The 16,893-nt window shown below is 40.9% G+C and overlaps 1 protein-coding gene across 1 annotated transcript in view; it reads right to left on the reverse strand.

Annotated features, from left to right (window-relative positions):
* Karybeta3 (karyopherin beta 3) overlaps positions 1 to 16,893 on the reverse strand; it is a 173,970-nt gene that overhangs the window by 84,018 nt on the left and 73,059 nt on the right. Inside the window, exons 7-9 of the mRNA XM_070085160.1 lie at positions 12,000 to 12,239; positions 9,913 to 10,092; positions 3,972 to 4,091 (exon numbers count right to left, since the gene is read on the reverse strand). Coding sequence (XP_069941261.1) covers positions 3,972 to 4,091; positions 9,913 to 10,092; positions 12,000 to 12,239 — 540 coding nt within the window. The remainder of the gene's footprint in view (positions 1 to 3,971; positions 4,092 to 9,912; positions 10,093 to 11,999; positions 12,240 to 16,893) is intronic.

Genomic DNA, 16,893 nt, shown 5'->3' on the forward strand with positions numbered 1-16,893 from the left:
CAGGCAGTGCATGAGAGAAAAAGTGTTTTTGGATTAAAACATCGACTTTGAGGTGTATTTTCCTATAGTATTTATGGATATATTCTCATTTTCTTGGTCTCATTTGATAGAATGGAAGACATATTACAGAAAGAGATGATTTTGATTAGTTTCACGATGAAAATGACCTAGAAATTGAGCTCAAAGTAGCGGAAATGTTCGACTTTTACCAATGCTCAAGAGTAAGCAAATCATACCACAGGTCCAATACACATCGACTGAGGAGTCTAATATTTTCACTAGTGCACTGATATTATTTACACCATTTTGCAATAATGCAGTAGACTGCATAACAGTAAATCTTCTATTTTTTGTGTATATAAAAAATCAAAATAGAAACCAAGAGTAATATAAGAGGGGCCTGGAGACATGACTAATGAACAGATGAAATGTTATTTTAGTGCCAAGAATGTCTGCATTGTTTATTCTGGACCCTATTTTGAAATTGGCATTTTTTTAATTTGCGTGAAATTGGCCAAATTCTGACCACTTGATTGGGTAGTTGAAATCGATAAATGGACAGTTTCTTGTACTCAATTGATAGAAAAAAATGGAGTTTTAAAGAAATAGCTATGAGTTTCATTGACTGGAACAATGGAATTGGCTGAAAATAGGGCTCAAATTCGGCAAAATCGCCGATGTGTATATAATGCCGAGATCGCTAACTTCGCGGGAGTGTAATTCTGTACGTTTTCGAGCAAATTTTGTACTTTTGGTATCATTACCATTGGTTAAAGATTCTTTATCATTTCATAAGAAAAAAAAAAAAAAATTTCCCAAAAAATTTTTCGACACCAGGAGAGACTTCAGGATTTGGGGTTCCGACAGTCAAAAGGTTAAATGTCGATGAAGAAAGGGAGGGCAATTTTATGCACTGGTCAGGGAGGTATAACATCTTTTAGGAGTGCAGAAGAGCAGGATGTGAGTGTGGAGGAGGTGCGTGAGGCATTACGCAGAATGAAAGGGGTAAAGCAGCTGGAACTGATGAGATCGTGACAGAAATGTTAAAAGCAGGGGAGGTTATAGTGTTGGAGTGGTTGGTATTTTTTTTTTAATAAATGTATGAAAGAGGGGAAGGTACCTAGGGACTAGCAGAGAGCTTGTATGTCCCTTTCTATAAAGAGAAGGGGAACAAGAGAGATTGTAAAAAAAAATTTTTTTTTTATCACACTGGCCGATTCCCACCAAGGCAGGGTGGCCCGAAAAAGAAAAACTTTCACCATCATTCACTCCATCACTGTCTTGCCAGAAGGGTGCTTTACACTACGGTTTTTAAACTGCAACATTAACACCCCCCCTTCAGAGTGCAGGCACTGTACTTCCCATCTCCAGGACTCAAGTCCGGCCTGCCGGTTTCCCTGAACCCCTTCATAAATGTTACTTTGCTCACACTCCAACAGCACGTCAAGTATTAAAAACCACTTGTCTCCATTCACTCCTATCAAACACGCCTGCTGGAAGTCCAAGCCCTCCGCACACAAAACCTCCTTTACCCCTCCTCTAACCTTTCCTAGGCGACCTACCCCGCCTTCCTTCCACTACAGACTGATACACTCTTGAAGTCATTCTGTTTCACTCCATTCTCTCTACATGTCCGAACCACCTCAACAACCCTTCCTCAGCCCTCTGGACAACAGTTTTGTAATCCCGCACTCCTCCTATCTTCCAAACTACGAATTCTCTGCATTATATTCACACCACACATTGCCCTCAGACATGACATCTCCACTGCCTCCAGCCTTCTCCTCACTGCAACATTCATCACCCATGCTTCACACCCATATAAGAGCGTTGGTAAAACTATACTCTCATACATTCCCCTCTTTGCCTCCAAGGACAAAGTTCTTTGTCTCCACAGACTCCTAAGTGCACCACTCACCCTTTTCCCCTCATCAATTCTATGATTCACCTCATCCTTCATAGACCCATCCATTCCCAAATATCTGAATACATTCACCTCCTCCATACTCTCTCCCTCCAATCTGATATCCAATCTTTAAATTTACTGAGTATACCAGGAAAAGTGTTCGGTAGGGTTATTACTGAAATATTAAGAGGTATGACAGTAGGATTTTGGATGAGCAAGGAGGCTTTAGAGTGGGTAGGGGATGTGTAGATCAAGTGTTTACATTGAAGCATATATGTGAACAGTATTTAGGTAAAGATAGAGAAGTTTTCACTGCATTCATAGATTTAAAAAAGGCATATGGTAGAGTGGATAGAGGAGCAATGTGGCAGATGTTGCAAGTATATGGAATAGGTAGTAAGTTACTAAATGCTGTAAAGTTTTTATGAAGATAGCGAGGCTCAGGTTAGGGTGTGTAGAAGAGAGGGAGACTACTTCCCGGTAAAAGTAGGTCTTAGACAGGGATGTGTAATGTCACCATGGTTGTTTAATATATTTATAGATGGGGTAGTAAAAGAAGTAAATGCTAGGGTGTTGGGGAGAGGGGTGGGATTAAATTATGGAGAATAAAATACAAAATGGGAGTTGACACAGTTACTTTTTGCTGATGATACTGTGCTTATGGGAGATTCCAAAGAATAGTTGCAAAGGTTAGTTGATAAGCTTGGTAGGGTGTATAAAGGTAGAAAGTTGAAAGTGAACATAGATAAGATTAAGGTGATGAGGATATCTAACTATTTAGAAAGAAAAATTGGATATCACACTGGAGAGAGGGAGTATGGAAGAAGTGAATGTTTTCAGATATTTGGGAGCTGACGTGTCAGTGGATGGGTTTTCAAGGATGAAGTTAACCATAGAATTGATGAAGGAAAAAAGCGAAGTGGTGAGCTGAGGTATGTGGGGAGACAAAAAAAATAAAAAAACGTTATCTATGGAGGCAAAGAAGGGAATGTATGAAAGTATAGTGGTACCAACTCTCTTATATAGGTGTGAAGCTTGTGTTGTAAATGCTGCAGTGAAGAGGCAGTTGGAGGCAGTGGAGATGTCCTGTCTAAGGCCAGTGTGTGGTGTAAATATTATACAGAAAATTTGGAGTGTGGAAATTAGGTGTGGAGTTAATAAAAGTATTAGTCAGAGGGCTAAAGAGGGGTTGTTGAGGTGGTTTGGTCATTTAGAGAGAATGGATCAAAGCAGAATGACATGGAGAGCATATAAATCTGTCAAGGAAGGAAAGCGGGGTTGGGGTCGTCCTTGATTAGGTTGGAGGGAGGGAAGGGGGTAAAGGAGGTTTTGTGGACAAGGGGCTTGGACTTCCAGCAAGCTTGCTTGAGTGTGTTAGATAGGAGTGAATGGAGACAAATGGTTTTTGGGACCTGACTAGCTGTTGGAGTGTGAGCAGGGTAATATTTTGTGAAGGGGTTTATGAAAACCAGTTAGCGAGACTTGAGTCCTGGAAATGGGAGGTACAATGCCTGCACTTTAAAGGAGGGGTTTGGGATATTGGCAGTTTGGAGGGACGTCTAAACCGTCATGTCTGAGCACCTCTGCTAAAACAGTGATTATGTATGAGTGATGATGAAAGTGTTGAATGATGACAAAAGTTTTTCTTTCTTTCTTTTTGGGTCACCCTGCCTCGATGGGAAACAGCTGTGAAAAAAAAAAAATCTGGAGAGAGTTTTGGGGATCAATGCCCACCACAGTCTGGTCTGTTACCAGGCCTCACACTGTTAGATTGTGATTAATATGTGTAACATCTATGAAGTGATTCAGAAACTAGTTAGCTACATTTGTGTTCTGGAAGTGAAAGTGAAATGTTTGCATGTTGAAGAATAGGCGAGGATGTTAGTTCAATATGAACTGTGGTGTCTTTACAGAAGTAAACAGACATCTAGGAAGAGTGATGATGCAGAAATTTCTTTCTTCGGGGTATACTACCCTGATGCAAAACAGTTAATACGTTGCACTATTCATTTATCAAGAATGAAAAGATCACAATTAAAATCTTTATATATATATATATCCTTACCTCTTTGAACTTTGCAGCAAGAATGCTCTCCAATTTAGCAATAATTGTAGGCAGATATGTAGTGAGGATATTCTTCGGACACACTTCTGAGAAGTTCACAAGAGCTGCCCCTGCATGAGCCTGTTTAAAGTGAAAATTTCATGTACAAGGTTAACAGCCTATATGTTTTATTTTTAGAGAGAAAAGAAAGATATAGAATGAGATAAAAAAGAAAAAGAAAGAGAAAAGAGAGAAAGATAGATAGAAAAATAGAAAGTGATAAAGAAAAAGAATGAGGAAAAAATAAGAAAGAGCATAGTGCCTAGTATATCACCAGAGGCTCACATCAACCAAATAACCTCTGCTGTCAATGCTGACCTGAGAAATCAGAGTGGCCTTCAGAATTCTCAACAGGGAATCATTCCAAGCACTACACAACATATGTCAGATCCATCTTTGTGTATGAAGCACCAGTATGGAACTCACACCTAAGGAAGCATGTTATGAAACCAGAAAAAGTGCCGAAGCAAGAAATGAGACTATCCAGAGCAAAGGGGTATGAGCTATTTATAAAGGCTAAAGGGATTAAATCTGATGACCTTAGAGGACAGATGGACTAAGAGACATAACATACAGTTCTAAAGAGGAAATAATAGGGAAGACTGGGACAGGCAGGAAAAAGGTACTTGGGCACACAGCTGGAAATTAAGACAGATTAATCACAGGGATGTCAGGAAGTACTCAGTCTCAGAGCAGACTAATGAAACAAGAAATATAGATGGAGACACACATCAACTTCCTCAATCCCCTGTAATGTGAGGCTCTGCTTTGACCAAAATGTTGTGTAAAACTTCTTATGCTCTCCTTCACTAAACATAACATTATGGACCCTTCAAGAACAGATCACATGAAGGTGAGCCAAAGCAGATCTCCACTGCTCCCATACAGTCTCAACATTTTATTACAAGATTACTGCATTTTTCTAAGTTAGTACTTTTTCAAATGCACTTATATTTATATACATATTTGCTAGATATAAGTGTGGAAAAAATCCTCACTTGCTACAATTTGGTGAGGAAATGCAGGTTTACTTTAATGATGTTGAGATGTACCAAATCAGCCAAACAGACTCACACAAAACCTTCCTATTTCAAATGTTTTAAGTAACTGCTAACAATGTGAAGTAAGTGCAAGAAAGGTATGAAATAACAACAAGATGAAAGTTAAGACACATGTGCAACACCAACTCCAAGGCTGAGGGACTGATTACATTATCTTTTGTATATACAGTGGAACCTCAAATATTGAACTTTCTTTGTTCCAGACGGCTGATTGAGTGCCGTTACCGAACAAATTTATTCCCATCAGGAATAATGTAAATTAGATTAGTGCATTTCAGACCCTCAAATTTTTTTTTCTCAAGTTGGCCGTCTCCCACCGAGGCAGGGTGGCCCAAAAAGAAAGAAAATCCCCAAAAAGAAAATACTTTCATCATCATTCAACACTTTCACCTCACTCACACATAATCAATGTTTTTGCAGAGGTGCTCAGAACACAACAGTTTAGAAGCATATATGTATAAAGATACACAACATATCCCTCCAAACTGCTAATATCAAATATATATTTCTAAAAGCACTTAACCAATTATGTAAGTGTATTTTTGTAAGTGTTTTTATAAGCGTACATTTGAGGGTCTGAAATGAACTTATCTAATTTACATTATTCCTGATGGGAATAAATTTGTTCGGTAATGGCACTCGAACAGCCGTCTGGAACAAAGAAAGTTCGATATTTGAGGTTCCACTGTAGTTCAATGCGTCTTCTTCTTATGTCCTAGAATCTGTATTGATAAAGCCACTGGATGGCAAAGCATCTACAATAAAGATAACCAAATGTTGCACGTGTGTCTTAACTTTCACAATGTGAAACAAGTTTAGTGTAGTAATTTTTACCTAGTAAGATAGCAAAAATTTTGTTAATAAATTTTTGAGGCATCTGGAACATACCCTTAATTTTTCCTTATGTTGTACATGCAATTTTTCATTAACATTACTCATGCCTTATGAGAGGGGTTTAGTGTACTATCATTTCAATTCTTAGGAGCAATCACACTGGATGGACACTTTTATGGTCGTTTTTGTGTATTCCTTATCAGAATTATCAGTAAGTGCTGGATATACCAAGGTTACAGGATAATGTTAAACACTGAATAACCAATCACTAGATTATCTACCATAATTTTGTGGATGGGTTTTCCAGTACCACACAGCTCAAAAATTTAATGCAGTTTTACCTGGAAGTCTTACTCCTGCCAATAGAACTTTCATTAAGTTTATATACAGTGGACCCCGGTATTCGATGCATTATATCGCAAAAAATTTTCCTCGGTATTCGATTGAAAACCCGGTATTCGATACGATTCGTACGAGACCTGTCCACGTGTGGTCTGAACTGCCCCATGTGTGCCAGTGTTTACAAGTCAGCCAGTGCGCACGCATCTAAGGATACATTTGATACATTTCATATTATCCATATTATCAGTGTTTGGTGCTTGTTTCTGCAAAATAAGTCACTATGGGCCCCAAGAAAGCTTCTAGTGCCAACCCTTCGAGAAAAAAGTCACTAATGACTTATGAAATGAAGAAAGAGATAATTGCAAAGTACGAAAGTGGAGTGCGTGTGTCAGAGCTGGTCAGGTTGTATAATAAACCCCAATCAACCATCTCTACTATAGTGACCAGGAAAACAGCAATCAAGGAAGCTGTTCTTGCAAAAGGTGCAACTGTGATTACGAAAACAGCGACCGCAAGTGTTAGAAAATGTTGAGAGATTATTACTGGTGTGGATAAATGAAAAACAGATAGCAGGAGAGAGCATCTCTCAAGCAATCATTTGTGAAAAGGCTAGGCAGTTGCCTGCAACTAGTGGTGATGTGAGTGAATTTAAGGCCAGCAAAGGTTGGTTTGAAAGATTTAAGAATTGTAGTGGCATACATAGTGTGATTAGGCATGGTGAGGCTGCCAGTTATGTTGTGCGACAGAAGTCCAGTGACTCTCAAGCTGGTCCTAGTGACATTAAAAGAAGGGAAGTAACCCCAGAAAAGGACTTGCTACCTCAAGTCCTAATGGAAGGGGATTCCCCTTCTAAACACTAACACCTCTCCCCTCCTCCCATCCCATCAATCATCACCAGATCTTCATTAAAGGTAAGTGTCAATTATTTTATTGTTATTGTAATTATTCTATTGCATTCAGCTTAATATTTCATGTAGTAAATTTTTTTTTTTCATACTTTTGGGTGTCTTGCACGAATAAATTTGATTTCCATTATTTCTTATGAGGAAAATTGATTCGGTTTTCGATATTATCGGTATTCGATGAGCTCTCAGGAACGGATTAATATCGAATACCAGGAGTTCACTGTATAATACAGTGGAACCCCGACGTATGATGTCCCCAACCTACGATGCGTTTAAGCGTAAAAATTTGACCCCGATGTACGTTGAAAAACTCGACCTACAGCATTCGTCCGGTACACATCCACGTGTCTGTGTGGCCTGAGTGTGCCTCAGCTGGCCTGCCTTCAGTTAGTGTGCCATTGTTTACAAGCCAGAGCGGTCGCTCCCACACATAGATTTGATTTTCTATTTTTAAGTGCTTCTAACTGCTAAATAAGCCACCATCGGCCCAAAGAAAGCTTCTAGTGCCAACCCTGTGATAAAAAAGGGTGAAAATTACTACTGAAATGAAGGAGGTAGTGAATAAGTATGAAAGTGGAGTGCGTGCCTCTGAGCTGGCCAGGTTGTACAACAAACCCCAATCAATCATATCTACTATCCTGGCCAACAAACAGGCAATCAAGGAAGCTGTTGTTGCAAAAGGTGCAAGTATCTTCACGAAACACAGATTGCAAGTGCTTGAAAATGTTGAGAGACTGTTACTGGTGTGGATAAACAAAAAACAGGTATCAGGAGATAGCATCTCTCAAGCGATCATATGTGAAAAGGCAAGGCAGTTGCATGACGATTTAAATAAAAAAATGCCTGCAACTAGTGGTGCTGTGAGTGAATTTAAGGCCAACAAATGTTGGTTTGAGAGATTTAAGAATCATAGTGGCATACATAGTGTGATAAGGCATGGTGAGGCTGCCAGTTCAGACCAAAAAGAGGCTGAAAAATATGTGAAGGAATTCAAGGAGCACACAGATAGTGAAGAATTGAAACCTGGACAAGTGTTTAATTATGACAAAACAGGCCTATTTTGGAAGAAAATGCCAAACAGGACCTACATAACTCAGGAGGAAAAGGCACTCCCAGGACATAAGCCTATGAAAGACAGGCTTACTCTCTTGTTGTGTGGTAATGCTAGTGGTGATTACAAAGTGAAACCTTTATTGGTTTATCACTCAAACTCCCAGTGTGTTCAGGAAAAACAATGTCCTCAAGGCTAATTTGTGTGTGATGTGGAGGGCCAACAGTAAAGCATGGGTCACTAGGGACTTTTTCTATGACTGGTTTCACCATGTATTTGCCCCCACTGTGAAAAATTACCTCCTGGAAAAGAAATTGGACCTTAAGAACATGCCTAGTATGGGCCTGTTGGCCCATACTAGGCAGGTCCTCGGGAGCCTATGCCAGTTGTGGAATCTATTGTGGCATTGGGGAAGTCCTTAGGGTTGGAGGTTAGTGGGGAAGATGTGGAAGAGTTGGTGGAGGACGATGAAGAACTAACCACTGACGAGCTGCAAGAGCATCTGCAACAGCAAGAGGCCAGACCTGAGGAAACTGCTTCAGAGGAAGGGAGAGAAACTGAAGAAGTTGCCTACTTCAAAGATTAAGGAAATGTGAAAAGTGGCTTGAAGTGCAAACCTTTATGGATGAAAACCACTCTCACAGCTATTGCAAGCTGTGTTGGCAACCTGTACAATGACAATGTTGTGAACCACTTTAGAAAACTCTTAAAGGAACGAGAGGTACAGAGCTCTATTGGAAGATTTTTGGTGCGACAGACGTCCAGTGACAAGTTGTTCCCAGTGGCATTAAAAGAAGAAGGGAAGTAACTCCAGAAAAGGATATTCTACCTAAAGTCCTCATGGAAGGGGATTCCCCTTCCAAAAAATTACCTACATCACCTCCCCTCCTCCCATCCCATATCAGCAGATCTTCAATAAAGGTGTCATTTATTGTTCATTACACAATAATATACAGTATTATGCATGTCTCCTTGTTTGTTTGTGTAGGAAAATGTGTATTTCATGTGTTAAATTTTTTTTTTCATACTCTGGGGTGTCAGGAACGGATTTATTTGATTTCCATTATTTCTTATGGGGAAAATTAATTCAACCTACGATCATTTCGTCTTACAATGGGCACTCAGGAATGGATTAATATCGTAAGTTGGGGGTCCACTGTATTTGCAAGTGGCTAAGAGCCCTGAGTTACATTTGCCACTCTTCCTCCCCTTCCCATGATTCTATAGTTTTATTTGTTCTATATTTTCTAATATATCGATTTACATCACTGTGTCGATCCACCCACATTTTGCACAAATGATAAGTTTAAGGTGCCTGTTGACAGTTGGCACCCATCTAGCTGACTTGAGTTGTCTAATATATCTAGAAACAAACTTTTACTATTATACTTTAGCATTCTATATTTTCAGTGAAATTCATTATTCAGCTAACAGTTGACTAACTTAAGTCACTAAAAAACCAAGTATATGACCCACATCTCAAGCTTTTTTTTATTGCTTGTGCCAGAAAGCCCAACCTTTATCACTTACTTCTGTCACTGTTTTTACTGAACTAGGATGATTTATTAACAATCTTTCTCTTCACTTTCCACACATCTTTCATCATTAAACAACACAAATTCTGGCACTTGTTTGTGAGAAGTCAACATATACAACAATAATATTTTTATTACCAGAGAATCAAAAAATAGCATGAAAAAAAATCTAACCTGAACACGTGGATTTACACCGTCATCCATGACATGCAAAAGCCCTGGAACAACCATTTCATGAAACTTTTTCTGAAAAATGGGTGCAAAGTCTGTTGCCATCTGACCAATTGCATTACAAGCAGCATAACGAACTCTGGGATGAGGATCTTGTAGAAATCTAATTACTGCATCCATAATCTGTGGAGGAAACAAATGATAAACATTTCCAACATAAGAAAGTTTTTTTTTTTTTTTCTAAAGTGGAACGAATTCTTCCCACCAGCAGGTCATGACCAAAAAGAAAGGCAAATCCCTCAACAAAAAAATACTCATAATTAACACTTTCTACCCTCTTTGGACTTTATCACTGTTTTTGAAGTTAGAATACAACATTTTTTCAACAGTCACATATAAGATAGAAAATACCCAAACTGAAATAGAAAGAAATAGAAAGAAAGAAAGAAATAGAAAGAAAGAAAGAAATAGAAAGAAAGAAAGAAATAGAAAGAAAGAAAGAAATAGAAAGAAAGAAAGAAATAGAAAGAAAGAAAGAAAGAAAGAAATAGAAAGAAAGAAAGAAAGAAAGAAAGAAAGAAAGAAAGAAAGAAAGAAAGAAAAAAAAGAAAGAAAGAAAAAAGAAAGAAAGAAAGAAAGAAAGAAAAACTTTCTTTATCATTCAACACTTTTACCATCACTAACAAAATCAGTGTCTTTGCAGAGGCGCTCAGATACGACAGTTTAGATGTACCTCCAAACTGCCAATATCTTACACCCCTCCTTTAAAGTGCAGGCACTGTACTTCCCATTTCCAGGGCTCGAGTCCAGATAACCAGTTTCCCTAAATCCCTTCACAAAATATTACTCTGCTCACACTCCAACAGCTTGTCAGGTCCCAAAATCCACTCACTCCTACCTAACACGTTCACATATGCTTGCTAGAAATCCAAGCCCCTTACCCACAAAACCTCCTCCCTCCAATCGTTTCAGGGATGACCCCTACCCAGCCTTCCTTCCCCAATAGATTTATATGCTCTCCAAGTCATTCTAATTTGTTGCATTCTCTCTAAATGACCAAACCACCTCAACAGCCCCTCTTCAGCCCTCTAATACTTTTAGTAACTTCACACCTCCTAATTTCCACACTACAAATTCTCTGCATAATATTTACACCACACACTGCCCTTAGACATGACATCTCCAATGCCTCCAGCCTCCTACTCGCTGCAGCACTTACAACCCATGCTTCACACCCATATAAGTGTGTTGGTACCACTATACTCTCGTACATTCCCTTCTTTGCCTCCATGGATAATGTTCTTTATTTCTACAGATATCTCAATGCACCACTTTTCTCTTTCATCAATTCTATGGTTTACCTCACCCTTCATAAACCCATCTTCTGACAAATCAACTCTCAAATATCTGAAAACATTCACTTTTTCCATACTCCCTCCCTCCAATGTGATATCCAATTTTTCTCTATCTAAATCGTTTGATACCCTCATCACCTTATTCTTACCTATATTCACTTCAACTTTCTACCTTTACCCACCTGAACATCTGCCCAAAAAAACTTTTTAACAAATTAAAATATATGAGTACAGTATTTTCATAAGATGCACTCACTGCTTTAAACTATATAAACAGAGCCCTTATTACTTATCAAAAGTAGATGCTAATCTATTTTATGAATAAATTAATATTTTTATCTAATGCTTAAATATGCTTATTTAAGAAGTCACAAAAGAGGTTACCGACAATAAATTTCAAAACCCAATATCTTTAAAAATTTAAAGAAATAATTATGTACAATGGTGAAAACTAAAGCAAAGGCATTCTTAAACTGTGGTAAAAATAGATATGAATTATGAAATTATACTTTAATCCCTGACAAGCACCAAGTGAACTTTTTCGGGTCACCAACCCAAAAAGACCTGGGCCAGGACAACACCGTCAAACTCACATCAATCAACTCGCAATAACTACTTCGAAGCTATTAAGAGGACCTTGCAATAAGGGCTGAGCCCATAAATGGGCAGTTCAGGTCTGAGTGAAAATTCTGCAGTGCTAGTGACAGTAGTAAATACCAGCCGTTCACTACATACCTGTGGTAACATCCCTTCCATTTGTTTATGGCATCCCTCTCCAACAGCTGATATTGCCATTAGTGCAGCATGTCGACACTTCCAGTTATCACTCTGTAACATCTGGGATAATGTTGCATTTATGTGTGGCAATACAGTTTTACCACCAAGACCACAGGCTAGGCGGTCTAAAGATGACTCTGCTACCACAGAATTACTGTCATTGTCTTCTTCAGCTTGTTCATCACTTACACTCCATTCCTATAAGCAAAGTTTTAGTGAGAAAAAATAAAACTGATATAACAGATTCTGGATATAAAGAACAAAATATCTGATAGAAGAAATTTAGATGTAACATACTACTTCTACTGCAGTCAGATTTTGATAGTGGTAGGAGACCTGTTCTCGGAACAAACCAGCAGGATCTCTGAATGGAGTTTTTCAAGATTGATGGACTGACTACATCGACTCAAGGCTGAGGGACTGACTACCTCAAACTCCTCCTGTTCTTCACCATTCTGCTTTGTATGGACTGATGAAGCCACTGTGTGGCAAAGCATTTCGTCATTGGAGATACCCAAGTGTTGCACGTGTCTAATTAATCAACACGTCGGTTCTCTGAAACATTCATCTACACTTCTTGATATAAATCCCAGTAATCTATTTGCCTTATTATGTATGCTTAGGCATTGCTGTCGGTTTAAAGTTGCTGCTTACCATAACCCTCAAATCCTTTTCGCATTCTGTACGGCTAAGTTCAACATTATTAAGCTGGTAGGTGCTAGAGTTATGAATATTTCCAAGTTTAAGAACTTTACATTTATCTACATTGAACTGCATCTGCCACTTTTCTGACCATGAATTGAGTTTGTCTAAATCCTCCTGAAGTTCCGAGACATGGTGTCTTTTTCCACATCTTGTCGGTATCACCATACTATTTCCTCTTTGATAACTATTTACTCATGTGCAAGTCCCACTCAGATTCAGCCTCTCTCAGCATTATCCACCCAACTCCTTCCTATAAATACGTAGTCAATAAAGGATCACATACTGCGTATGTGTTTATTTTACCATTGTGTTGGTATTTTATACCATTTACTTCAACTGTACTTTTCTGTTCGTGTATTTTCTTACATTCGAAGTGAATTTGAACATAATGTTTTTTATGCAAATGTTCTTGGAAATAAACAACTGTTTGTGTCGTGAACAGTGTTTCTTCTAAACCTTACAGTATAAGATACAGTACTAACAGCAAAAAAAGTAAAAAATGAGATACAAAAATAATAAAATCATTAAAATAACTGTGATGTTGAATTACAGGAACCTTCTGGGTAGAAGTGCTAACACAAGCAAGAGAGAACAGCCGACACTAATATCAACAATTTCTGAGAACATTCACAGCTGATACCTGAGAAAGAAAGGTTACGAAAGCTATGGTTTGGGTAGCATAAAAACTAGGTTGGGCAAATGTATATGGATGGAATTGAGAAGGCATGTTTCAGTGTCCCTTCTCTATTACATAAGAAAGGAGGAACACTGCAGCAGGCCTGTTGGCCCAAACTGGGCATGCCTACTCAAACCCATCCATCAATATACATATGCTCAACCTATTTTTTATGCTACCCAAGCCATAGTTTTCGTAACCTTTCTTTCTCGTGTACTAGCTGCAAAAGTTCACGGAAATAAACAACTGCTTGCTTGTGCACAATGTTTCTCCTAAACTAACCATAAGGCTTATTATCCTTTCTTTCGTCACTCTTATGAGAGAAAATGGAGCTAGCACAAGAGCAAACGGCAATAGACACTTGTAGCTTATGGGGGAGGAGGAGAGAGGAGGAGGAGGAGAGAGGAGAGAGGAGGAGGAGGAGGAGGAGGAGGAGGAGAGGAGGAGGAGAGAGAGGAGGAGGAGGAGGAGGAGAGGAGGGGAGGAGAGAGGAGAGGGGAGGAGAGAGAGGGAGGAGAGAGGAGGAGGAGGAGAGGAGAGGGGGAGAGGAGAGGGAGAGAGGAGGAGGGGAGAGGGGAGAGGAGAGAGGAGGAGAGAGGAGGGGAGGAGGGGAGAGAGAGGGGGAGAGAGGGAGGGGGAGAGAGAGAGAGGGGAGAGAGGGGAGAGAGAGAGGGGGAGGAGGAGAGGGGAGAGAGGGGAGAGGAGGGGAGAGGGGGAGGGGGGAGAGAGGGGGGAGAGGGGAGAGAGGGGAGAGGGGAGGAGAGAGGGGAGAGAGGGGGAGAGGGGGAGGAGAGGGAGGAGGAGGGGAGAGGAGGGGAGGGGAGAGGGGGGAGGGAGAGGGGAGGAGGAGGGAGGGAGGGGAGGAGAGGAGGAGGGGAGAGAGAGAGGGGGAGAGAGTGATCTGGCAGAAGGCATAGTCACTTGTCAACCCTCGGCTATGTTGGATCATCTGACCACAAGGCTGTTTTACGACACTTAAGATCCCAACAGAACGAGGTGAGGAGTCCACACGCACAACCTGGCTATGGGAAAGAGGTATGGCCAGCCCTTCGCTCTGAGCTCGCCACCACCGATTGGAATGCTCTTCTCCAAGGGTGTTGACAACCAAGTGAAAGCCTTCAATGGACACATCCTTAATCTACAAAAGAACACATTCCTCACCGCAATATGTGACGAAGCCTACGGATCAGCCTTGGTTTGGCTTCGTTGTAGAGAGGCTGCTACTGCTAAGTACAAAGCATGGCGAAGGTATAAGAGACATCCTACCACCTATAACAGGAACTTGCACAGGCAAGCCTGTAGACATATGGGTGACATTCAAAAGTGGGCCATTGCTAAATGGGAGGTGGACACTAAAAGAAAGCTAGCATCAGGTAGGGTAGGCTCCAAAACCTGGTGGTCCCTGGTCAAGGACTGACAAGGTTATCTGCCTGATGAACTCATTCCACCTCTAAATCGACAGGATGGGACCACCTCTACTAGTAGTCAAGAGAAGGCGGACCTCTTTGCTGAACACTTTGCTACCAAAATGCAAGTTCCTGATCCAGCAAGGGACCCTCCTTGGCTAGCTGCAAGAACTGTGTCAAAACTGTCAGTGGTGACAATAAGGCAGGAGGAGGTGCATTTCCTTCTTAAATCACTTGACCAAGAAAAAGCTGTGGGCCCAGACAAGTTGAGCCCAAGATTGCCGAGATGTGCAGACCAGCTAGCAGCACCTCTAACTCGCATCTTTCAGCACTGCCTAGTACAGTGTAAATGGCACTCTCTGTGGAAAGAGGCAAATGTAGTCCCTGTTCACAAAAAGAAGAGCAGAGCAGAAATCAGCAACTACAGACCAGTGTCACTCCTGTCAATCACTGGTAAGATCCTTGAGACAATAATCTCAAGACAAATGACAGAGTTTTTTGACTACCACTCACTACTTTGTGATTGTCAATATGGCTTCAGGAAAGGTTACTCTGCTGCTGATCTGTTGTTAAACCTCTCCACTAAGTGGCACCAGTCACTGGATGAATCCAAAGTCAGCTGTGTGGTAGCACTGGACATTGCTGGTGCTTTCGACCGGGTGTGGTACCAGGGCTTCTTAGCGAAACTTCAAGCACTGGGAATTGCAGGCTCTACGCTATGTCTCCTCGGTGATTACCTTCATGGTAGATCTCTAAGTGTAGTTCTCAATGGAACGGAATCAGCAAGACATCCTATTGGGGCAAGTGTTCCACAAGGAAGCGTGCTGGGACCATTGTTATGGAATGTCTACTTCAACGACCTTCATCTCATCCCAGAGTCACATGCATATGCAGACGACTGTACACTGACATTCACTTATCCAAGAGAAGAAATGCCAGCTGCTCTAAGCCACATCAATCACCAGCTAAGAGCTATATCAGCTTGGGGAAATAGATGGCAAGTAACATTTGCACCTGAGAAAACGCAAATTATGATCGTCTCTAGGCACCATGATGGTAATGCTGGTGCAGTAGTAAGGATGAATGGGAGGGTGTTGGCACCTAGAAGAAGTTGGGGTGAAATTTGACTCCAAACTAACCATGAAGAACCATGTTGTAAATCTTTCAAACAAGGCAGCCAGGAAGCTTACAGCACTTCGCCGTATCTCGCATCTGTTTGACAGTAGGGGTTGCAAGATCCTGAACGAGGCACAAGTACGCTCACACCTTGAGTATGCTCCACTTTCTTGGTTTGCCTGCCCCCCGTCTCATCTGCGACTGCTTGACAGAGTAGAGAACAGAGCAAGACGTCTCATCTCTCGCCTGGACCCATCCTGGATAGATCTATCATTTCAGCAGAGCCTTCAACACAGGAGGGATGTGGGTGGCCTTACTGTTATGTACAAGGCAAATATTGTCAAAGTACCACACTTGGATCCACTTCGAGGACAGCGTGAAACAAGCTTTTATGCCACAAGACGGGCAGAAAGCAGCAACTTCACTCTGGTTGTACCCTTCTCCTGAACATCACTCCATCTGAGATCATATATTCCCAGGATGACTCGAGTATGGAACACATTCGTACAGCATAATGATGTCAACGAGATAGTCAGTTGATCAATTGAAAATGCTGGCCCACAGATGGCTTCAACTTCATCCTGTTCCCTACTTGTATGTCTCATAACAATAAAAATGCTTTCAAATGAGCTGATGTAGGCAACAGCTCTTAGCTTGCCAATAAAGTTAGGAATCCTTAACCTGTAAATAGCTTGTCAATAAAGCTAGGGACCCTTAACCTTGTCAAACCCTGTGTGAAAAAAAAAAAGAAAAAAAAGAGGGGGGGGAGAGGGGGGGAGAGAGAGGGGGAGAGAGAGAGGGGGAGAGAGAGGGGGAGAGAGAGAGAGGGGAGGGAGAGAGGGGGAGAGAGAGGGGGAGAGAGAAGGGGGAGAGAGAGGGGGAGAGAGAGGGGAAGAGAGAGGGGGGGAGAGAGAGAGGGGGGAGAGAGGGGGAGAGAGAGAGGGGGGGA

Source organism: Cherax quadricarinatus, chromosome 15 (genome assembly GCF_038502225.1).
Source record: "Cherax quadricarinatus isolate ZL_2023a chromosome 15, ASM3850222v1, whole genome shotgun sequence".
NCBI classification, from domain to species: domain Eukaryota; kingdom Metazoa; phylum Arthropoda; class Malacostraca; order Decapoda; family Parastacidae; genus Cherax; species Cherax quadricarinatus.